The 24665-nt window shown below is 49.7% G+C and overlaps 1 protein-coding gene across 4 annotated transcripts in view; it reads right to left on the bottom strand.

Annotated features, from left to right (window-relative positions):
- The window catches only part of Iqce (IQ motif containing E), a 47049-nt gene that overhangs the window by 4149 nt on the left and 18235 nt on the right, over positions 1-24665 (bottom strand). For 2 of the 4 annotated variants that reach the window (XM_075974448.1, XM_075974472.1), the window contains 14 exons: positions 23457-23529; positions 23217-23266; positions 20941-21104; positions 19897-19952; positions 18525-18748; positions 15359-15463; positions 14663-14753; positions 9019-9207; positions 7661-7684; positions 5084-5203; positions 4629-4756; positions 3858-3958; positions 2306-2389; positions 99-332 (listed from right to left, as the gene is read on the bottom strand). In XM_075974448.1, coding sequence (XP_075830563.1) covers positions 99-332; positions 2306-2389; positions 3858-3958; positions 4629-4756; positions 5084-5203; positions 7661-7684; positions 9019-9207; positions 14663-14753; positions 15359-15463; positions 18525-18748; positions 19897-19952; positions 20941-21104; positions 23217-23266; positions 23457-23529 — 1643 coding nt within the window. The remainder of the gene's footprint in view (positions 1-98; positions 333-2305; positions 2390-3857; positions 3959-4628; positions 4757-5083; positions 5204-7660; positions 7685-9018; positions 9208-14662; positions 14754-15358; positions 15464-18524; positions 18749-19896; positions 19953-20940; positions 21105-23216; positions 23267-23456; positions 23530-24665) is intronic. The other 2 variants (XM_075974461.1, XM_075974483.1) reach the window with 1 other exon arrangement.

The following is a 24665-nucleotide window of genomic DNA, read 5'->3' as shown; positions in this document are numbered from 1 at the left end:
CCACTGTGTATAAGCAGGTCCTAGCTGAAGTGGCCCCAAGCTGCCTGCCCTGCCTGGTGAGGAGCAGGGATGGAGCACAGAGGACAGAGGGGACGTACCCGGGGATGGCTGAGCACTTCTGGTGCTACTGCTCCTTTCTTCACATCCAAGCAGATCCAAGCACATCACATCCGTCATGCTGGACTGAGGCACATCGTCCAGACTGAATGGGGATGGACAGTCCCAGTGGCCACCCTGGGGGGAGTCGGGCACCGAGGACTGTGAGGAGGCAGGTCCAGCTGCAGCGGTCTCTCTCGGCTCCTCCTTGGGACAGAGCCCCACTCGCATTGCTTCTAAAGGGGAGGGGAATGAAATGTTACTGATTTGAGATTTTAAAAGAACAAGATCCCGACCCCATCATGCAACCTGACTTGGCTGTCTGCCTCTTCTCCACAGTTCCTACAAACGGCAATCTCAGGAAATCTAATGTATTTCATAATCTCGGTATGTGTAAACATCTGAGTACCACGGTGCAGAAGTGGAGGTCCAAGGACAACCTTAGGTGGGGTTCTCAGCTTCCACCCTGTCTGAGACAGGTTCTCTGTTTGATGCTGTGTTGCCCCTCCCAGGAATTCTGGGATTGCAGACGCATACGACTGTGCCTGGCTTCACAAAGGTGCTGGGGATCTGAACTCAGGTCTCAGGCTTGCGCTCAAGTGCTTCACCCACTGACACACTTCCCTGAATCTTTTTTCTCCTTAGCCTTTTGTTTTGTTTTTAAGATAGAGGCTTGCCATGTAGCTCTGGCTAGCCTTATGATCCTCCTGCCTCAGTCTCTAGATTCCTGGGATTTTTAGCTTGTGGCACTAGGTTTTGTTTCCTTTTCTTCCTCCTTCCTTCTTCTTGACCCTCTCTTCTTTAAAAAGTTAATGTGTACAGGTGTTTTGCCTGCATGTACATCTGTGCACCAAATGTGTGCAGAGCTATAGAACAAGCAGGGGATTTGGATCCCCTGGAACTGGAGTTATAGAAAGTTGTGAGCTGCCACGTGGATGCTAAAAACTGAACTCAGACCCTCAGCAAGAGCAGCCAATGCTCTTAACCAAGCTCTTTCCTTCCTTTTATGAGACAGTCTCATGTAACTCAGTCTAGCCTTAAAGTCACTATGTGGCTGGTCCAGCCCAGCCCATCCTCTTCCCTTTGCTGGGACTGAGGGCAGGCTCCTCTACATTTAATTTTCTCTAAAATCACAGTCAAGGTTTGGGTGTGGCTGTGATGTCTGTAAACTCATGGGAGTGGCAGACACAGGAAGACTGTGAGAGCCTGTCTCAACAACCAGCCAACCAAAGGATATCCCAACACAGTCAGCTCAAACAAGGTGCCATTCATTCACTTTCTCACATGGATGTATGTCCCGGGTGGGGGTCAATACCTGTGGAGCAGTGAATGCTTCCAGACCAGTCTATACAGGTAGATAGATCTGCCATTTTAAAATCACACTTGACAAGAGGACGAAACACACCATAAACAAACTTTTTAGCCCTGACCAAATAATTTAAAGGTCAGCAGACACAGAACCTGATGAGATCAGGACAGATAGCTTTTTGGAGAACCGTCTAAAGCCTCTGGGGGCCTGGGGACTGCAGGCTGGCGGTGGCTTTGGGGTTCTGGTGTCTGTGTGCCTGCCTTCTCTGAAATCCAAGGGCTTCTGACTTGGCTCACTGCGCTTTGCAGAGCAGGGTTTGGAGAGAACAGCAAAGCTCACGGTTTTGCAGCTCTGACACAGCTCAGAAAGTGACAGCTGAAGTCAATGTATGACTTTCAACTGTGATAACACGTTAAACATGGTGTGGCAGGAGGGTCTCTAAACGGACTCCTATGGGGACCCTGGGAACTGAAGGAGAGTGACCAATCCAGTCAGAACCAGCTAAGAGTTGGGAATGTGGCTCAGATGTACACAGTACATGTCTACCACCCCCACCTCTCACCATGAAAGGTGGAGAACGTGTCAATGGTAGAGCACCCCTTACTATGGGGTTGGGGTGTGGCTCAGTGGTAGAGCCTCTGCCTAGAATCCCCCAGTGAGGGGCTGGGGTGTGGCTCAGCCAATCACTTCTCTAGCATGTGCAAAGCCCTAGGTTCCACCTCAAGCACCTCAAAGAAAACAAAAACAGGAGGGAGAGAGCTACTAGAGAAGGCCAGCCAGCCATGGTCTCTGGGTGAGGCTGGAATCAGAGTCCATGTTTTCATTGTGCGCCTCTTCTGCCATCGGAGTTGGGAGATTGCTCAAGGAGGTGTTCCCTGGCCACCACTGCCACACGTTTACCTGAATAGAACTGCAGGGCTGCTGGCTCTTCTGCCTCATCTTCTGCCTCGGTAGCTTCCCCACAGCTCTCCTTGCTGACCTTCCCTGAAGGACCCCATTCTGGGTAAGGCATGTCAGTCCTGGGCAGGATCAGCCCACCCACCCGTTGTTCCAGCAGCCACCCAGCCTCCTGTCCCTAGCAACCAGCACTTCTCAGACCTTGCCAGCCTTCCTTAGTTCCACCTCTGACACCCAAGGGTTCAGATGTCTCTGGGAAGCACCAGGTCCCTGGGGTGTCACACGCATGGACAGAACCTCAGATGAACTTCTGTTTCTAACATGACCCCAGTCCCTAGCAGCCTCATCAATACCAGCCACAGTGAGGCACTGCTGTAGCTAAGACAGGAGCTGAAGGCACAGCCACAGACAGTAGAGTCCATGGGCTAGCGGACTGTTGGTCTGTTTAGCCCAGCTCTCCACTCGTGAGGAGATGGCCCTCAGGCAGGGGCCTACAGCAACTGCGTCTCAGTGTGGGCCTGATCTCATAGCTGGGAACACAGTCTGCCTGGGTCCTGGACTTGATTTTGATGTGTCTATATGAGTGTATGCATGTGTGTGTGTGTTTGTGTGCATGTGTTTGTGTGTAGGCAGAAGCCATTGTTAATCATAGGTACTGCGATTTCTCAGGTGCTGTTAACTTTATCTTTTATTTTTTGAAATGGGGTCTCTCCCTGGCCAGGAACTTAATGATCTGGCTAAGTTGGCTAGCCAGTGAGCCCCAGGGCCCTTCCTGTCTCTACCTCTCCAGCGCTGATATTACAAGCACATATCACCATGCCCAGGGGTTTTTCAGTGTGGGGCCTGGGAATTTAACACAGTTCCTTTACCAACTGAGTGATCCTTCTGAGTCAGCCTGTGGCTTCTTTAACCAATGTTATTTTCTTTATTGATTTTTTTTATTATTTTATTTTAGAGACAGGCTCTCTGTGTAGCCTTGGCTGTCCTGGAATTTGCTCTGTAGACCAGGCTGGCCCTGAACTCACTGAGATCTGCCTGCTTCTGCCTCCAGTGCACTGGGATTAAAGATGTGTGCCCCCACTGCCAGCTTGTTGTTGTTTTCAATGGAACCAGGGCCTCACACAGAGTGGAAGAAGTGCTATACACTATGCTACATCTTCAGCCAACTTTGGGGCTTTAATGGAGCAGACAAAGGAATTGTAAGCAGTGTTTCCCTAAACAAGCAGTCAGGAGAAACCCTCAAGGAGCCCTGACGGCTGATGGCTGAAGAAACAGAAGCCAGGAAAGCTTTGACTGCACGGCTTGAGGGTACTTGAGAACACAGGGCCCAAGCCACTGCGGTCACTGGTGGAGTCTACTGGCTCAAACCCCAGCTGTGGCCCCAGCACCAGCGGAGGAGGGGCAGGGTCTGGTTTTCCAGCATAGGTAAGAACTCAGGTTGGCTGAGGCAACTCACAGTGGGAATAAGTCCCTTGCATTCTTACCCAGCCTTCTTTTGGCTTAACCCTTGGAGAGCCACCTCCCCCTTGTGGTGGAACCAAACGAAAGAAATTACCAGAAGAAGCTGCTAGGGAAGGTGGGGAGGCGGATCCTGAGGGTGTGATTGAGACAGCTTCCCTCTGAGCTGAGGCAGCGAGCCCTCTGCAGCAGTTGGCACTGAAAGACAGAAAGCTCTGGCTGAACCAGGGGCTGGACTGATCCACAGGGCAGCAGCCACTTCCACAGGCGAGACACTGCAAGTGTGCCTAGGCCTTGACAATGCTTGCTTGCCCTGGGAGTCTATGCCCTTGGCTCATGTATTCAAGGCCCTGCTGAACCCAGGGTCTTTTTGTTTTGTTTTTGTTTTTTTGAGACAGGATTTTTTTTTCTGGCTCTCCTGGAACTTGATCTGTAGACCAGGCTGGCCTTGAACTCACAGAGATCCTCCTGCCTCAGCCTCCTGAGCATTGGAATTACAGGTGCGTACCACTGTGCCAAGTTGCATTTTTCTTTAAAAGGGACAGTACATGAGCCCAAGTTTGCGATGCCCACACACTAATGGGCCCTGTTCCACTCGCTGTCCACACACCTCCTTGCTTCCCCCATCATAGAGACATGTTCTAGGACGGTCTTCTCCAGAGGGTGAGAGCCTACAGCCTACCCAATAGTGGAAGAGAAGCTAGGATATCTGTAAAGGCCTACCAATTGCTACAGTGAACTGCCAGGCCATGGCTCACAGAATCATGACAGCACATCATTGTGCATCCCACGGGAGCCCTGGATAGCCACAAAATGGGTGCCCCCATTCCCCGAAGTAACAGCACAGAGATGCCTGTGGCCCACTCACATGAACCTGGCCTGGGCCAGGTATCCCCGGAGGATGGACTGGATGACAGTGATGGCCTCCTCTTGTGCTGGGCTATCTTCAGGCTGGAAGGTGGGGCTTGGGACACGAGATGTGGGAGAGCTCTGCAGCTAATGACAACAGGAGAAAGACCTGTCTGGGGCCACCCAGGTGTCCCCAAATGCAGCATGCAACTATCGGACAGGAGGGGCGTGCTTTCCAGCTGCACCCCCAACAGCGCTCCTCATCAGCAGTCACTGTGAGGCCTGCTTGGGCCCCACCAAGGCTAAACCAGTCCTGGATGTGTCAACGGGACCACTGCTGGGCTGCCCCTGACACGGATGGATGAAGCACCAGGCACATCTGCCCAGCTAGGAAGACAGAAGGCTGCAAAGGGCTTGAGATTCCTCTGCTGAAGAAGGGTCGAGCAGCTGGTGTCTGTCCAGCCAGATGGTTACCTGGTTGGGAAGGCTGGGAAGGCCAGGCAGGCTCGGAGACCTGAAGTCTGGAGCTTTGTTGCGTAACAGCTTAGAACGAGCTAGGTGTCCCCTGAAGGCCGCCTGGAGCACAGTTGCTGCCTGGCAGGAAAGAGGGAAGGACTCAGTTTCTAGAAGACTAAAGGGGAACGGAGAAAGCTCGTCCTGCGGTGTAACCTCAGGAGCATGACACAGTGCCTCCCGTCTGGCCCTCCTAACCCCACATGCTGGCGCATGCACACACACTGGACCACAGGGAGGGAAAGGCACGTGCTGACTGCTGCAGCAAAACAGTCCTGAACACAGTCCAATCAGGGGCTAGGACAGTTACACCAGCCGCTAATATTAGTTCAGACTTCACACGTTGTTTCTGCTTTTTGAGTCAGGGTCTGGCTACGCAGCTGTGGAAGACCTCAAGTGTGTGCTGAACCTCCTGCTTCTGCCTCCTGAGTGCTGGGATTACAGGTGTAGGCCACAGTGCCTGCTCTCCGGACTTCACACACTGGGATGTCTTCACAGCAGGGTGGACCTGCTTCATCTACTTCCTTTCACACACATCCTCCAGTCACAAAAGCTACAGAAAGGTCTTTTTCTGTTTTTAGAGTATTGGTGACTGAACCCAGGGCCTTGTGCATGCTGGATAAGCACTCTACCACTGAGCCATGTTCCCAGCCTTTCTGTAGATATGGTATCATGAAGTTTCCAGCCATGTCTGCTCCTCACATCTCTTGGGGTTTGTTTTGAAGGTGAACGGATGACCATACACAATGGCCAATGAAGAGCAGTAACTGAGGCCAGAGACATCCAGCCGCAGATGTAGGCTGAACTCTGGCTCTGGCTATGTTAGAACACCTAACAGCTGACAGTGTGCAGGCTGAAACCCAGTCTCATGTAAGCTAATCTAGCTAGCAAACGATAGAGCAAGAATGAATATAGGGGCAGGAAGAAGCCACAAGAGGAGGGCTTGACAGTACAGACTTGTTATCTCAACTACTTAAGACAGAAGAGAAAGGAGAATCACAAGTTCAGGGCCGGCCTAGATATGTGGCAAAGCCCTGTCTTAAAACAAAAATATAGGGAAGGCTGCAAGCATGGTGTGGCAATAGAAGATCTGCCCAGAAAGCCCCAGTGGAGGGGCTGGGGTGTGGCTCAGTGGTAGAGCCCCTGCCTAGAATCTCCCAGTGAGGAGCTGGGGTATGACTCAGTGGTAGAGCCCCTGCCTAGAATCCCCCAGTGAGGAAATGGGGTGTGGCTCAGTGGTAGAACACCAGCCTAGAATCCCCAGTGAGGGGCTGGGGTGTGGCTCAGTGGGAGAGCACCTGCCTAGACTCCCCAGTAAGGGGTTGGGCGTGACTCAGTGGTAAAGCACATGCCTAGAATCCCCCAGTGAGGGCTCGGGTGTGGCTCAGTGGCAGAGCACCTGCCTAGAATCCCCCAGTGAGGGGCTGGGAGTGTACTTCAGTGGTAGGGCCACATCTAGCATGTAGGAAGCCCCAATAACAAATATCAGTCTCTTATTCCAATTTCATGGCCACCTTAACCTGTTCTCCTTCCTGCCAGCTCTTCTGTTGGGATAACCCTACTGTCCTTCTCCACGTGTCCCATGGGGACACCTGGGCTATAGGATGGCAGCTCCAGTTCAGACCCTCTCAATTCTCCCTGCTTTGCGGCATGTGTGTCCTGGCATCTGTGGCTGAGCATGTGGGATTGCTCAGCTCTGAAACGGAAATAGGAGTGGGGGAAAGGGTGTGCTAGGAAATTTTAAAAATGTACAGTTACTCTGGTGTTCATTTTATGCTTCTGTTACTAGAATTTAAACTCTGTGACTGTGTTTGAATTCATTTCCCGAAAACCAGGACTTGAGGAAATGCCTTTAAATACACTTGGCTGGGCTGGAGAGATGGCTCAGAGGTGAAAAGCACTTTCTGTGTAAGCGTAACACCTGAATTTGAATCCCTCACACTTCCATAGAGTCAGATGTGGTCACATGTGCCTGTAACCCAGCACATGGGGGTAGATACAGGGGCAGCCAGGTGTGGTCACACGTGCCTGTAACCCAGCACATGGGGGTTGATACAGGGGCAGCCAGGTGTGGTCACATGCGCCTGTAACCTGGCCATTAGGGGTAGATACAGGGGCAGCCAGGTGTGGTCACACGCGCCTGTAACCTGGCCATTAGGGGTAGATACAGGGGCAGCCAGGTGTGGTCACACGCGCCTGTAACCTGGCCATTAGGGGTAGATACAGGGGCAGCCAGGTGTGGTCACACGCGCCTGTAACCTGGCACATGAGGGGTAGATACAGAGGCAGCCAGGTGTGGTCACACGCGCCTGTAACCCAGCACATGGGGGTAGATACAGGGGCAGCCAGGTGTGGTCACACGCGCCTGTAACCCAGCACATGGGGGGTAGATACTAAGGCAGCCAGCCTAGCTTCAGGTTCAGTGATGAGCCCTGTCTCCATGCACATCGGCACCCCTTACACAAGTGCGTGTATTCCCAGGTCCTCTCCCCGCAGCAGAAACACGAGTCTGGGAACTGGTGAAATTGACTGACTTACCTCATCCAAAGCCGCTTTTCTTTTCTGAAATAAGGAAATTGAGAAATGAATTAGTGTGAGCAGAGTGAAGTCTCAACAGAGGCTTCCATTCCTTAAAAGAATGTTCTCGTCAGTATCTGTGATGGTTAATCTCACTGTCAACTGACTGGATTTAAAATCACCATGGAAACACGCCATTGGGTGTGTCTGAGAGAGGATTTCCAGATCTCATTAACTGTGTGGGAAAACCCACCCCAAGTGTGGGTGGTGCCACGCCGTGGGCTGAGGTCCTGCACTGCACAGAAGGGAGAATGGAGCCAAGCACAGTCGTCTCTCTGCTGCCTGATGGTGGACACGATGTGACCAGCTGCCTCGTGCTCCTGGTGCCATGACAGGACCGACAAATGGCGGCCCAAGTTTACCCGTCTGTCCTTGAAGCTGCTTCTGGTTGACAGGTTTGGCACAGCAGCAAGAAAAGCAGCTGATGTTGTGTACTGTGTGCAGCAATGGCTGCTGGGATGTTTCCTTCAAGTTTATCACGCACGATGTTGACCCCCACTCTCACCCTCTCTTGTGTCTACCCCACTTTCTACTTCTCCATCTGCGACAGCCAACAATGGAAGAACAGGGCACAGTAGGCGAGTGGCTTCTAAGACTCTAACGGCAAGTTCTTGGTGTGGCGTAGGAGGCCTGGGAACCTTCTTTTGCCAGAAATCAATGACGTGCTCAGTAAGATGACAGCCACAACGGCAAGAGCAAAGGGGCTCTCGGGACCACATCTGGGACAATATTAAGGGGAATAATGATTGCAACTAACTTTTAAAATCATTCAATAAATAAAAGAATCTGAGCCCATATTAATTTTCTTCCCACGAGGGAGAGAGGGAAGCAGGGAGGGGCCCTTGTGTCCTACTAGAAGGGAATAATCCAATAATCACTTGCTCTGGAACTGGTATCTACTCAGAAAAGGAAGCTTGCCTGTCTCCTCGGGAGCACCTGGATCCATGTCCAATGCTGATCAATTGCTATTTACGCCAGGGAAACTGGCTGATAAAAGATGGAACTAGAAACACAGTCCTGTGGCCATCCAAGATGGCTGAAGCTAGGTCACTGGACTGTTACTAGTTTGTTTTTAGAGAGGGTCTCCTGTGGCTTACGCGGACCTTGAACTCCTGATCCTCTTTGGTACTGGGATTACAGGCATGTACCACCTCTCCTTTTGCAGCCCCCCCTTCTGCAAGCATCCCACTCTAAACACAATGGATGACTGCTGGTGTGGGGATGGGGGATCGCGCTGAAAGGATGTGCAGACACACTGGGTCACGGAGCACGTGAATGCCAGATATTCTCTGCAGCTGGACATGAATCAGGAAGCTCACCTTGTGCCTGTGGGCCTTCCATTGGGCCTGCAGGGTTCTGACGGCGGCCTCTCTCCTCTCTTCAGAGCATGGGGTGGGGGACTGGCAGTCAGTCCTTTCGCCAGCACTGGTAGGGGAGTCAGGCTCATTGTCGGAGTCTGGCTTGGAGTGCCTGCTGCAGGGTGATGGAGATCGGAGCTCTGGGTGGGCCTGCAGGAAATGAAAGGGGTCAGCGGTGTTAGTGACGTCATCAGTGGGCAGCGGACAGGATATTAACCAGGATATTACAGGCCTTGCTCATCAGACAGTAGACTTAATAAAACAAAGTCTGAGGCTGGTGCGGTGGCGGTCTTTTTTTGGGCTCTTTTTAAAGATTGATGCGGTATGATAAAAGCGGGATTTGGGAGATTGAAGTGGAGGTATTTCCAGCGTGGCTTTTGACAGAAAGAGGAACTGAACCATTGAAATGTCGCTGACTGCTGGGTAGTGTTCTTGAAATCTACCCGCCAGGGCTCTTCTCAATAAAATACATATTACTGGAATATTCTCTCCTCACATCAAAAGGCAGGGTCAAGGCTGGGGAGACGGCACCGGCACTGTCAGAAAAGTGTTTACTTTACAAGTGTGAGGCCTGAGTTTGCTCTTTGGCAACCACGTGAAAAGTCAGGAGTGGCAGCGTGTGCTTGTAATTTCAGCACTGGAGAGGCAGAGACAGGCAGAGCCCAGGGGCTTGCTGGCTGGCCAGCCTGCCTCGCCTACCTGCCCACATGTACCCCCACTGAACACATTACAGGCAGGTTAAGTGGAGGAGCGTGCTACACACACAGCCTTCCCAGCCATGGGAGAGATAAGCATATCCCATAGGTAACTGAGGCCACAATGTGCCATTCAGCACTGAAACCAAGATCTTCATTTAGTCTGAGATATTTTTTTTTTGACATGTGTGACAGATGGGAGACCCCGGGACGGGAAGGGTGCCCCTGTGAGGGAGGCTGAGTAGGCAACTCACAGGCCCAGACACATCCCACCCATCTCCTCTGTGTAATCTTCACACTTCAAGATAATGTCTGTTCTTAGAGTCACCTAGGACCAGGAACCCAGCAACTAGGATGCCCTGTGGCTCAGTGGTCACCATAGTTGTTCAAACCAGCCGACTTCATGCTCAGCCATGATATGCTCTTCATGGCCTGTCCTCACAGTGAGGGCCCCGGCTCTGTCTGCGATAGATTCCTGCCTGAACTCATACATCTCTTTTCAGTTTATTTATTGTCTGTGTAGGTTTGTGCACGGAGGCTGGAGGAGGCTGTCAGATGTCTTGCTCTATTCTCTTAAGAAAAAAAATCCCTCACTGAATCTGTATCTAGGCTGGTAGCCACCAAGTCCTGGCTAATCTCCTCTCTCTGACCCAACGTGTCTTTATGTGTGTGGAGCAAAAGTGTTATTCCCTACTGAAGCATCTCCCAAGCCTCTGGGGCTAGCCTTGAACTCTCCATCCTCCTGCCTCGGCCTCTCGAGCGTTGGGATCACTGGCCTGCACCAAGGATGGCCCATGAAAGCTTGTCTACTATGCATTCACATTCAGGTCCTCCGAGAGCAAAGACTGGCACAGGAGGTCAGCCCCTGAGGTACTAGTTTCCACCTGTGCTAGTGTCTGGTGTGACACATGGGACAGATTAGAAAGAGGGTACATTCTAGTTCCCAGAAACGAAGACGTCAATGGCCCGGGGAACAGGGACCAGAGGGCCTCTTGCTGACCCTTTGGAGATGGAGAATACCCAGGTGACCTTCACAGCTACAAAGCCTCTGCTGAGTGACAGGAAGTCCTGAGACTTCCATTGAAAAAAAAGGAAAGGCCTGCTGTCATAGGCCTGTAATCCAAGCATTCCAGAAGCTGAGACAGGAGAATTGTAAGTTTAAAGACAGCCTAGGTAACTCAATGAGATCCTATCTCAAAGTAAAACATACAAAGGCGGGGGCTGGAGAGATGGCTCAGTGGTTAAGAGCATTGCCTGATCTTCCAAAGGTCTTGAGTTCAATTCCCAGCAACCACATGGTGGCTCACAACCATCTGTAATGAGGTCTAGTTCAGACATACAGACAGAATATTGTATACATAATAAATAAATATTTTAAAAAAAACATACAAAGGCTAGAACTATAGTTTGGTGGTAGAGCCCCTGCCTAGAATCCCCAGTGAGGAAATGAGGTGTGGCTCAGTGGTAGAGCACCTGCCTAGAATCCCCCAGTGAGGGGCTGGGGTGTGACTCAGTGGTAGAGCCTCTGCCTAGAATCCCCAGTGAGTAGAATCCTCAGGGGTAGAGCACCTGTTGTGGAATAATTGTTTAATTATGTAAAGATGTGTTGCTGTTTTACCTTGCCTGTTTAAGACACCTGATTGGTCTAATAAAAAGCTGAATGGCCAAAAGTGAGGAGGAGATATAGGCAGAACTGCTAGGCAGGGAGAGTAAGTCGGAGGAGGAATTTAGGCTGGGGTAAGAAAGAAAAACAAACTCTAGGGAGACGCCAGGGGCCAGCCAGTCAGACACAGAGGAAGCAGGAAAGATGGACATACAGAATAAAAGAAAGGTAAAAAGCCCCAAAGCAAAATGTAGATGAACAGAAACAGGTTAAATTAAGTTAAAAGAACTAATGAGACAAGCCTAAGCTCAGGCCAAGCATTCATAATTAATAAGTCTCTGTGTCATGTTTGGGGGCTGGAGGCCCAAGAAAGTCAGCTATATTTGGTGCCCTATGTGGGGTCCAAATTTCCACATAGGGCCCGAGAAAGCTGAAAAAATAAAACAAATCCCTGACATGGCTTCCTAGCAGCCTGGTGCTCTTAGCATACAGAGGTGCAGCTTGGCCACAAGTGAGCACTTGAGCAGCTGACACCTAAATTAGAAACAATAAGCTAAGTAAAAATGCCTGCCACATTGTGGGTACCAATTCCCTAGAGCTCGGCAGTTAAATCAGATCCTGGATAAACACAGCTCCTGGTTAAATGCAGCTCTCAGTCAGACCCACAGGGCATAAAGCCCGCCTCTCACAGATCTGAGCAGGCTAGAACCAGCCACCAGTGCAAAGCCACAGGTGCACAATAAATCAGGTCCAGACTGAGAAAAACTGAAGTTACAAAACAGTTTTAAAAGGTGTGTAGGCAACAAGAAAGAAAAGAAAATGGGTATAGTCATAGTAAAAACTAAATTTAAAAATAAAGATGGGAAATACACAGGGAATCCAGATCCTGTATGGTGTGGTGACTGTTGATTGTGTATTGAGTGTTGATGAGTGAATGACAGCTGCTGAAAGGCACTGGATTGTAAAAGGAACTGCTGAAGTAAACTAGCCTAGGTACTGTAGGGATCCTAAACTTTAAAATGGAATTCAGAAAACATATTGATTTGGGTTGGAGAGGTTATGTTTTTGTGTCCTCAGGAAACAAAAAGCTGTGGATTCCTTCAATAACAGGGATCAGGTTTGATTGGGAGACCTCCTCAAAGTCCTGGCTGCAAACAGGAAGAAATAAACTAGGAAAAACTACAAGAAAGGTGGCATACATGCTGCTCCCTCTGCAATGAAAATGTTCTGAGACTGATAACAATGTTACAACTAGTTTCTCCAGGACTTGACCACAGTCTAATTTTCTCAGGGTTCCTCCTGGATGCCATTACCCCCAGACAACAGGAAGCAGTCTAGAGAACAGGACACTCACATTCAGTAGGGTGGGTGGTTTTTAGTCATTTGGTAGGTTATCATCATTTAGGGGGTTGTAGGAATATAGGATAAAAAGATAACTATTAGGTAAAGATAAAATGACTACTATTAACCTCAAATATTTTACATTGGTATGGATTTTGATATATTGATACAAATTTAAAGTTATTTTTGTTATACTGTATGTATGTTTCTACTCTTTTGGGGGGTATTACGCTTATGCAGCTTATTTAAAAATGTGATGTATAATTAAGAAATGCAGGTTAGTAGTTAGTCGTCTATAACAATCAAGCTTGTAGTCAGGTATGCTTTCAAGGTTAAACAGATATATTTTATATAGATAGGTAATTTTCAAACACTTCAGAGGCCTACAGAATATAGCATTTATGATGTTTAATAATGCAACACTTTTCATAACAGCGAGACACTTCTGTGCTTGACAGTACCAATCTATTTCATAAAAGGACAGATGATGGGAGTCAAAGAACCTCCATACAGAGTTCGCTTTTATCGTGGCAAAGCTAGCCATTTTGGCAAGAAACTGCCTTTGCCTTAACTGCCAACACTATACTGTACAAACTGGACAAGCAGGACACAAAGGAAAAAAAGACTTCCGAACTTTGTCAAGATATGTGGGACAGTCCTTCAAAATCCTGGTTCACAGAAAAGTCTCTTGGATATTCTACGACTTTAAGGCAAAGACAGATGGCCCAAAGTTGCAGAGGAACCTTGGGTGACTGTCCAGGCAATCAGCTGCTTCTGTCATTTCTATAGTTTTGGAAGTTGCTTGTTCTGCTCTTCCTGTTTACTTAGGTAATATATCTTTCTCAGGGCTCTGATGTAGCTGAAGACAAGATAGTTATAGTATTTCTTGTTAACAAATTTAGAAAAGAAACTTACATAAGAGGTTAAAGTTTATAAGGCTGAGACATAAAAGTTTAAATTGTTTATCTATGAAAATGTTTTGAGGTCTAAAAAGGTAATTTTGTGTTGGTAATACAAGTTAGGATAGATTACCTAACAGGTAAATTAGGTATATAAGTTCACAACTTTGGACTCACCAAGAAAGGATAGATAGAATACTTTCTCTTGGCCAGGCAGCGGTGGCGCACGCCTTTAATCCCAGAACTTGGGAGGCAGAGGCAGGCAGATCTTTGTGAGTTTGAGGTCAGCCTGGTCTACAAGAGCTAGTTCCAGGACAGCTAGGGCTGTTACACAGAGAAACCCTGTCTTGAAAAACCAAAACCAAACCAAACCAAACCAAACCAAAAAACAAAAAAATAAAGAATATTTTCTCTGAATCTGCCAAATGCAAATGGACTGAATGACTACTATAAATGTAATTCTTCCTGTTTTTATTGTATATAGCTTTACTATGTTAGAGCTAAAACCTTTTTATTTAGATAAAAAGGAGGAAGCACCTGCCTAGAATCCCCAGTGAGGGGCTGGGGTGTGGCTCAGTGGTAGAGCCCCTGCTTAGAATCCCCCAGTGAGGGGCTGGGGTGTGGCTCAGTGGTAGAGCACCTGCCTAGAATCCCCCAGTGATGGGCTGGGGTTTGACTCAGGGGTAGAGCACCTGCCTAGTATATATAAAGCCCTGGTTCCAGTCCTACAAAACCAATGAGACAAATACAGGGATAGGGGAGACAGGGAAGTTGCAGCAAGATAGTTGCCCAGACAGCACATTCTGGTAGTCACATCTATGCAGGCTAGGAGTGGGCGACTCCTCCTTCATTTGTTTCTGGCATTCATGCCTCCTCAGAGCTGCACCTATCCTATTCAAACTGCCTAAGACCCTAGGCCAGCCTGAGGCATCTACATTCATGGTCTAGGTTTGGGAGATCATTAGTACAGGTGACAGGTGGTGGATCACGGAGAAGCTGCATGTGAAGACAATGGTGACAAGCCCCACCCATGCCTAAAGTCAAGGGAACAACACAGCCCATGGTACCTCATGAGTGACTGCCACAGTAGGCTCTCTCTCTTGTCTCTTAGCTTCTTCCAGTTCTTGACACTTGTTGGTGAGAGCTTCAATTTCTTCTCTAAAGTACAAAGGGAAAAGATGGTCCTTAGTCGTCATCTGGTAGGGAAAGCTGTCACACAGTGGTTCAGGCAGTGCTGCATAGGGACAGGCTACAGGAATGGGCTCCTGGCAACTGGTGGTCACCATCAACGCCACTGCAGGGGCTCTCTAAATTGTCATCTGTGTTCTGAGAGCCTTCAAGGGCAGGGCTGAGGATACTAGGCCCAGCCTTATTCCTGAAATATCATGAGTTGGAAAGGGGTCTGTGGGAAAGACCTTGCCTAGCGTGCGGGAAGTCCTGGGCCCATCTCCAGTACTACACAAAAGAGCAAGGTTATTCTGGCATTTGGAAGGTGGAGGCAGAAGAATAAGTTCAAGCTCCATTTTTGGCTATAATAAGTTCAAAGCCAGAGTTGGGTACATGAAAGCCTGTCACACACAAAGTCAGGGCGTCCCAGGGTGGGGACACACACTCTGTGATACCAGCAAATGTGGTTTTGACAACTGAGTGGCTGAAGTCACAAAGTTGCACACTGAAGCCAGTTTGCACTACACAGTGAGATCCTGGGCCAAACAAAATTAAAAAACACAATCAAAACACTACTTGATACTCAGTGTACTTACCTCAAAGCCTGCTCCCGCTGGCGCCTCTCCTTCTCACCTTCCCTGGCTATCTCCAGCTCCTTCTCCAAGTCGATCTTGGCCTGCAGCAGCTTATTCATCTCCACGCTGAGACACAAGCAGATATCTCCATGGTCACTTGACCCAAGGCTAGCCCAGCTGAAGGATGCTTCCTGTACCCTGTCACCCCGCTTCCCTCCTTAGGCACTGAATCTAGACAGGTCCTTGGTCCTAAGGACAGGGCCAGAGCATCTCTGAGGGTGCTAACTGTGCCGCTGACGCCCCTGTAGAGGGACTGTCATAGGATGAGGTCAACATGAACAGAAGCAGGTAAGATCCTACCCTGAAACAAGAGACCTCAACGTGACAGAGGATAGTTGAGTGACACAGAGCCTTGCTCGGTGCAAGGTCTGAACCCAGGAAGGACATGATGACACCTAGCCCCGGGGCAGGTGCTTGCACCAAGGTATGGGTGACACCGTGGCCATGTACTCAGCCCTGGTTAGATTCTGTTTAAAACTCAGACCTGCCACTTCTTGCCGGAGAACCTGCTTCTCCAGGTCCCCGCTAATCTCCACACTGATGTGGAGTGGGTAGCAGGGTGACCGTCACACAATGAGGGCTTTGTATGTGGTAGCTATTGTGTTACCTTGCAGTGTGAACTGCAGCTTCCATGCCTGTGTTAGTGCAGTAAGAAAACTTTAAAAAGATGTGTTTTACTTTATGTGCATCAAAGTTTTATCACATGTATGGGCACCATGTGCAACGTCAGAAGAGCGTGTCGGATTCCCTGGATCTGAAGTTATGGATAGTTATGAGCTGCAGTGTGGGTACTGGGAATTGAACCTGTGTCCTCTCTGCCAGAGCAACAAGTGTTCTAACCACTGAGTCATTTCCTTGGTCCCCCTGTGTTAATCATTTCACAATGACTAACAATTAGACCATCTGTGGCTATGCAGAGTTGGAATGCTACAGGTCCCAAAGCAAAGCTATCTGGAAGCCATTAGTTCTAACAGCCACATATGTCCATCTCTGTGTCTGACCTCACACCCATGGGACTTTTCCTTTCAGAAGGTATAAGCATAAGCAGACCTCTGGCTCCCACCAACCCAAAGACTAAGAATGTCCCCAGACTGGGTGGTGGCGGCGGCACACAATATTAATCCCAGCACTAGTGAGGCAGAGGCAGGTGGATCTCTGGGAATTTGAGACCAACCTGGTCCACAAAACATGAGTTCCAGGACAGTTAATGCTGTTACACAGAGAAAGAAATCTGTGTCTCAAAAACCAATCAACCAACCAACCAACAAACAAACAAACAAAAAGAATGTCCCGAGCCGGGCGGTGGTGGCGCACGCCTTTAATCCCAGCACTCGGGAGGCAGAGGCAGGCGGATCTCTGTGAGTTCGAGACCAGCCTGGTCTACAAGAGCTAGTTCTAGGACAGGCTCCAAAACCACAGAGAAACCCTGTCTCGAAAAACCAAAAAGAATGTCCCTAGACAGCATCTTCAGCTGTTGCTGAGATTCCCTGGGCTACGCTGGACCCTGTCTTCCTGTGTGTCCCTAGACAGCACCTGCAGCTGTAGTGGAGCTCTCCCGGCTCCGCTGTACCCTGCTACCTGTAGTTTTCACCAGTGTATTCTAAATCACCTCGACTTAGGGCTTTCTTTGTTCTGGTACTTTAAAAACTTCATGAAACTGTCCCATAATGGAACACGGTATTTAAGGTAACTATAGTCACTCATATCTGGCTATAGAATAAACTGCTAACTCCTTTGGGGAGAGAACTGTGTGTTTTTTTTTGTTTTGTTTTGCATTGATGAGAGCTTGACAGAAAATGCAGAAGTTACTTCAAAATGACCAATGTCATTTAAATTATTTTTATATATAGTGTGTCATGCATGCAGACTTGCACATGTACCATGATGCACATGTGGAGGTCAGGGGAAAACTTGGGGAAGCTGGTGCTGGCCTCCCACCATGTGGGTCCCAGGATCTAATTCAGGCCATCAGACTTGGTGGCAATTTCCCTTATCTGCTCTCAGGCCCACTATCATGACTACAAAGGTTTCCATGAAATGCTACTTCTTACAAGGAACCCTCCGCCAACTTCCATCAATGCCTAGGAAACTAGGCCACAAGGCAGCTGGGGCCCTTGCTCTGTACATGGGGCACAACCGGCAGGGTTTCATAGCCCTCAACTTTTACATTTTCTGCCTTCTCACAGTGCCATGGTTTTAGGGCTCGAATTTAAACTAGGCAAGTTCAATACCACGGCTACATCTCACATGCGAGGCAAGATCTGTACCCCAGTTCTGTACCCCGGAGTTACATCCCCAGACCTTGGACTTTTGAGCTTTACTATGTAGCCAGACTTATTATCAAACTTGAGATCCTCCTGCCTCAGCCTCCAAGTGTTGGAATTACAGGTGCATGCCACACCTGGCTTCCCAGAGGGTCGGGTCTTGGGGTCCTCTATCCTAACCTCTCCAGCTGAATGGGGCTTCGAAAGCTGCAATCCCAAATAGCTCCTAGGTGGGTGGAATCTGAGGCCCTTGCATACCCAACAGCTCCCTGGCAGTCAGGGCTAAGGCCCTCAATCCAGTTAGCTCCCGAGTGGGATCACAAGGTTAGCATCCCTAGCCAGCTCATGGGTGGGTAGAAGCTGAGGCCCTGTACCTCCCACCAGCACTCAAATTAATGGGGCTTAAGGTGGGCAGGGCTTGAAACCCTAACCTCTCCATCAGGCCCTGGGCAAGCAGGGAAGGGTGTGGGGGGCAGGGACAAGGTCTGCATTCCCAACCAGCATTCAGGTGAGTGGGGCCTGAGGCTTGTACCTGGCCCCAGGACTTCCAAGGAGGGTGGTGGGTAGGCCTTGCTTCCCATACCAGCTTTCCAGGTAGGTGGGGCCTGAGACCCTTCATCTCCAAAAGCTTTCAGGGTGGGCAGGGCTGGTGGCCTTGGTTACAGTTTTATGACAGCAATTTAAAAATAACTAAGACACAGAGGCTGGCCTTGAACTGGTGATCTTCTTGCCTACACCCCTCCAAGTTCTGAGACTGCAGGCAAGCGCTGCCCTCCCCGTGATATGGGTGTTCAGGGCTATGAAACAGGGATGCACTAACTCCTACAGGCCAGGCACTTCAGGCCTCCAAGTCAGCCACTTACTCTTTCTCAGCCAGCTGTGCCTGCAGTGCGCTCCGCTCCCCCTTCAGGATCTTCACGGCTCCTTGGAGATGCTCCTCATCCTCGGATGGATCCCCTTTGGGCTGATCCTCTTTGGACCGGTCCCCTTTTGGCTGCTTTTGCGCTGAGATGTTGGATGAGGAGTGGACTAGGGGATTCGGCTTGACCAGCTCTGAAGTAGAGAGCTTTTCTGAGGAGCTCACCTTCTGGGGGCAATGAAGGCATCTGTTAACTTTACCTCTGTGAGACTCAGGGGCGGCCAATCTCCAGTGTGTGGGAGACGCTCTACTGTGGGGACCGAGTCAGCAGGTTCCCTTCCCATAGTGCTGGCTAGTCCCAGAGGCAGGACATGGGTCAGAGCTACCAACACCATATATGATGAAAGCCACCAAGGAGGGAGGCAGGCAAGGAGGATGCACACATTGAAATTCGGGTATCTCCAACCCCTGTGCTTGCTGTTCAACCAGTCCATTTCTGTCTGAAAGTGCCGCCTGTTTCCCCAGGCCTTTGCTATTGGGTCTCTGGATATACCTGGATTTCCCAGCATGCTTTACATATTAAGTATTTCCACAACACAGAAACTTCTTTCCCTTTCTGCTCTGTCTACTTTTCTATGTTCTAATTTGTCTAATATTCTCCCTCGGGCCTTGTACAGCTTTGTCAAACAACTGGGAAACTCTGGTTCAGAACTTTTTCTTTCAACACTGGGGATGCAACCCATGCTGGGAAAGTCCTGTGCCACCAAGTCAGGCACAGATTCTAGGCAGGTGCTCTACGTCTGAGCCACACCCCCAGTCATTCACTGTGGAGTCCAGGCAGGCGCTCTACCACTGTGCCATGGCCCCTGCCCTTGCCTAGAGTCTAGGAGGCACCATGTCACTAAATTATGTCCCTGGCATTCTATCTCAAGATCCCAACAGGATGGACAGGTTTCCCAGAGCCAGACTCCTCTATGGGGCCAGTGTGGGGGTGGGGGAGAGGAGCAGCAGCTCATGTCTGCTGGCAGAAGTGTAAATGAAGAGACTGCTGAGGATTCGAGTATTATAAAGACGTTTGGGACTTGCAGATGTGTGCACCAGGCTAGACCACAGGCACTTCGTGGTTGTACACATCCACCGGTGGCTACAGGATGCCTAGTGATGGGTTCCTGGGCTGGCCCTCCATAAAATGAGGGCTGTGAACAACACAACCTGCAAGTACGAATGTCTTTCCTGTGCACTTGGTAAGGCCTGCTCAGCAACCCTGTGTGCGTGTGGAGTGGCTCATCTCACTCTGGGACTCTGTATCCCCACTAACCCAGACAGTGGCTGCTCCTTGGCAGGTAGGCCCCATGAGACATTAGACCTGCACTTACCTTTTCCAACTCTGCGATGCGCCTCAGCAGCCGGGGCTTGCTCCAGTCTACATAACCTAAGGAGGGCAACGGGGTTTACAAGACAGTGCCCATGGGCCCTGTAGCAGGGCCACTCTTCTGAGACATGGACTCAGTGCTTCCCACTGCACGGACTGACAGCCAAGCAACAGATCCCACTGGGCAGGTGCTTGTCACCCAAGGGCTGGCTTCAAACTTACTATATAATAATGGAGGACAACCAGTGATCTTTCTGCCTCCATCTCCTGTGTACTGAGATGCATGCTTTATCATGCCTAGTTTATGTGTTGATGGGGATCGAACTCAGGGCTCCAAGGACTCTAGGCAAGGACTCTCCCAACTGAGTTGATTTGTCACTCTGCTAAACTCCAGATGCTGGTCTCACTCTTCACCTGAGACACTCAAAGCTCGGCTGTCACACTCTGGCCACTGCTGACCATGCACTACTAACTGCCCCTCATTACCTAACCTTCTAAATGTTCCAGGCTTAAGACTTGACTTTGCTCTTCTCCGGCACCCATCTTGCTGGGTGTCATCACTTGGTTCTGTCTGTCTGCCAGGGACCTGCAGCACGCCCAGTTCTCCAGCATGGTGGGCACCTGCCTCAGCTTCACTGCTCAGAAAAAAAGCCCTGGGGCCTACGGCTGGAAGAGCCTCTCAGTGGGAGACCCCTCCCCTAGTCTATATTAGACCTGGGTTCTATCCCCAGTACTGCAAAGCAAAGCAAAGCAAAGCAAAGCAAAGCAAAGCAAAAGCCCCAGTGTCTTGCAGGCCCCTAGATCCAGAGAGATCTCTCCCTATATCTCCGCAGCCCCACGGGCTCAGGCTCCTTGGACTCTCCCTGAACCATAGTGGCACCTGTCCTACCGACAAGTCCTTTTGCACAGGTAAGGGGACATGTCTGATTGGAGGCTTGTGACCAAGTTCTCCATGTTTGAATGGGGCCCGCTTCCTATCTTTCACCATAGAACAAGACATGACCTGTCTCCTTGTGTCTCCCTCTGTGAGTGGCCTGCTGGCAGATACCCTTTATTTTGGAGACAGTGGGGGAATTGCTGAGCATGCGGTCCAGGTCCTCCTTCAGGCTCTGGTTCTCCTCTGTCAGCTCCTGCACACTCCGGGTCAAGTTTAGCAGGGCACTGCTCATCTTCTTCTGCCTCTTCATACCCAGCTTCTTCTCCACTATGGGCCTGGGGATAAGCAAGGGACAAGCTGAGGGTCGCACTTCTAGACTGGGAAACATCTCAAACAGGAACACGGACGGCTTCTTACCAGGTTCTGAGGTCAGAGTGCCTTATACACAAGAACATTAATAATCTGACCGGAAACCAGCTCTGATTCCCCAATTAGGGAAATGTAACTTCAGCTGATTATTTTTTAAACACAGGAATGCCAGGCAAGGGCTCTACCAACTGTTCTGTACCCAGTGCCTTCCATTGTTAAGACTGGGTCTCCATACGTATTCCAGGTTGTCCTGGAACTCAGGATTCTCCTTCCTCCACCTCCTGGGCGTTGCCATGATGAGGGTATGTTACCAGACTCACCTCTATTTTATTTCTTGTACTTTGTGCATGTGTATAATGTGGCCATGGAGTAGGTTGGGGACGTAGCTCAGTTGGGGGAATGCTTACCTAGCATGTGGGAGGCCCTAGTTTCCTTTCTCAGGACCACCATGTGTTTATTTAAATATATACATAGCTACATATATACATGAGTGGTCCTATAGCAAGGTGCCGAGCGCCCCCTAGTGTTCACTTGGCTTTTGGTCTCTGGTTCTGTATTAGAAAGTCACTATTATAGTATAGTGAATCAATACTATATATTACATGCATGTCTTTAAAGACATGTAATATAACAGGACCGACTCCACCTATCTGTCTTTGTGTGTGTGCACGTATGTGTGTGGCGTATGTACATGTGCGCATGGGTACCATGGCCGGAGGACGGTGTTGGGTGTCCTACTCTATTGCTCCCCACCTTTTCCCTTGAGACGGGGCCTCCCACTCAGCCTGGAGCTAAGCTGGCAACCAGCGAGTCTTATGGACTGGATCTTTCCTCTGTGTAATCCCCTGACCTCCTAGACTCTCCGTCCTGCCAGCACTGAGGTTACAGAGAGGCAGACATGTCTGGCTTTGTTTTGTACAACAGACTAGAGCTTCAACCAGGGAGCTACCTCCTCAGCCCTATATGGCTCTTTAAGAGAATATCTTCCAGCTGCTGTCTGGAGCGACTGGGGACAAAGGAGAAAAAGGATAGCCACACCTGGTGCCGGCAGTTTACACAGAAGCCTGTGGTATGGGCAGATCTGTTTTACATATACATCATACATCCGTATCTATATCAATATAGCTATATATCTGCTTGCAGGTGCCTATGGAGGCCACCAGAGGCATCAGATCCCCCAGAGCTGGAGTTCCAGGCATTAGAGGCTGCTTGGTGTGGGTGCTACAATTGTTGGCATTTTGGTATCATATCGTTTACAAAAGATAGGTACAACCTACACAGTAAAGAGACCTTAACTTGTCGGGCAGTGGTGGCGCACACCTTTAATCCCAGCATTTGGGAAGCAGAGGCAGGCGAATCTCAGTGAATTTGAGGCCAGCCTGATCTACCAAATGAATTCCAGAACAGTCAGGGCTATCACACAGAGACACCGTGTCTCAAAAAACAAAACAAAACAAAAACAAAAAAACAAAAACAAAAAAAAAGAGAGACCTTAACTTGGAAAAACTTTAACATCAAAAACAAAACAAAAAAGTTTCAAACAAGTAAGGTGGAGATTGCTCTGAAGACCAGCGCTCTCCAGTTCTAGGCTGGAAGCGGCCATGGGGCTTCTACAGTTCCCTCTTGGAGCCTGTGCCTGGGTGACTGTCAGCAGGCGGTAAGAACAAAAGAGGCTGTGACAAGGCCAACAGATATGCATCAATGCGACTATCAGGAATAAGCGATGAGGGCTGGGTGAAGGGCTCAGTGGCAGAGCACCTGCTATACAACCATGAGGACTGGAGCACCTGAGTTAAAAAGCCAGGCAACACTGGGAGACACCAACAGGAGGATACCCAGGGCTCCAGGTTCCCTGGGACACCCTGCTTCAGAAAACAGGGTGGAGACACCTGATGCTGACTGGTGGTCTCCATATGTGCACACATGTTTATATACACATGAATATGTACACATGGATGCAACACACACAGTAAGCCTTGCACAGCTGCCAAGAAAAGGGAGAGCGAGCCAGTGGCAGGTAAGGACCACCCGGCTTTCAGAGTGGCCTCGACAGTACAAAGACACACGTATGATCATACCTCTTTCCTGTGGCGTCAGTACTCGCTAGGAGGGTCTGCAGACGATGGATCTGTGAGGGTGAAAAGGGAAGGTGTCAGAAACACAACAGAAGAGGGGGACAGCTTTCCCGAATCTGGCTTTATTCTGAGAAAACTATGCTGTGGTAACTTCTGCATGTCCTCTGAGCCCGAGTGCGGGCAGAGCTGCAGGTTTCAGAGCATCAGGCTCCTCCCTCTCCACAGGCTTCAGGGTGTACACACCTCCTCATAGTATGTCTCCATGGCGATGCGCATCTCCTCCAGGTTGGTGGTCTTCATGTCCGTCTGCAGTTTGCTGGAAACCCAAGTTTAGAGTTAACACGGTGGGTCTAGCACCCAGAAGACAGGCAGAGGAGGAGGCACTCCCGGAAGTCAGAGAGGAGATGGCAATAGGAAAGAGAAGCCCAACATTGGCCTTAACCATGTGAATCCACACTTCTGGAACAACCACACCAGCCAAGTGTCCTCCTGGGTGGCACCGGCCACTTCCCTCATGAGCCCACAGACCATCGGCAGATGGTCTTCTCTAAGAAAGGCTACCTTGCAAACACTGGGGTCACAGTACCAAGGGACCCTGCATCACCTTCAGAGCAGAACAGACCACTTTATAAAGAGGAATCAGAGTCAGGTATAGTGACACATGCATGTTGTCCCAGCATTCCACAGGGAGGCTGGTACAGGAGGACCATGACCTCAAGCTCAGCCTGGGCTACATAGCATGATGTGGTCTCAAAGCAAGACAGAAGGAAAAATAAAAACAAATCCTTTGCTCCCTGCCACCACCAGCACTGTCATCTTGCCCTTAATAAGCCACACGCTTCAGAAGGAAGGCATAGGAGGAAGCAGAGCTCAGGACACAAAACAGGAAATCAGCACACACCCAGACTCACACGGACAAATTTCATTGAGAAACAAGTGAGGGCCAGAAATGCCGTAGGAATCGGAACACAGGTGCGGATAGGTTGCTGCAATTTTCTGAAAATGGACTTAACCACATTTAAGATCATCTCTTATGCTTAGTGAGACCAGAAAGAAGCAGGGAGGACCAGGGCGGGGGGAGAGGGGGAAGGGAGAAGGTGGGCGCAGCACAGTGTCTGCTGAGAGGAATCCAGACCCAGAATGTTCACGCTGGACATAAGAGGTAATCGTCATTTATAAAGGGGTGGGGCCTGGGGAGTAAGAAGTTGAAGAGAAATGCTGTTTCCTACGAATTTTAGAGGGAATCTGAATTAAATTAGAGAAAGCTAAGCCTAAATGTGTAGTCCAGTCATACAGGTTCCTCAGGACCCAAGACAGAAGGCTTGAGATTCAAGGCCTTATGGCCTGATCAATACAAGGAGGTTTGTCTCAAAATTAAAAGTGAAAACAGGACTGGGGTGTGGCTCAGTTGTAGAGCACCCACCTAGAATCCCCCAGTGAGGGGCTGGGGTG

This window comes from Microtus pennsylvanicus, chromosome 1, assembly GCF_037038515.1.
Source record: "Microtus pennsylvanicus isolate mMicPen1 chromosome 1, mMicPen1.hap1, whole genome shotgun sequence".
In the NCBI taxonomy this organism is placed as follows: Eukaryota; Metazoa; Chordata; class Mammalia; order Rodentia; family Cricetidae; genus Microtus; species Microtus pennsylvanicus.
The sequence above is the reverse complement of the archived record's forward strand: the minus strand, read 5'-3'. Positions and strand labels throughout refer to the sequence as shown.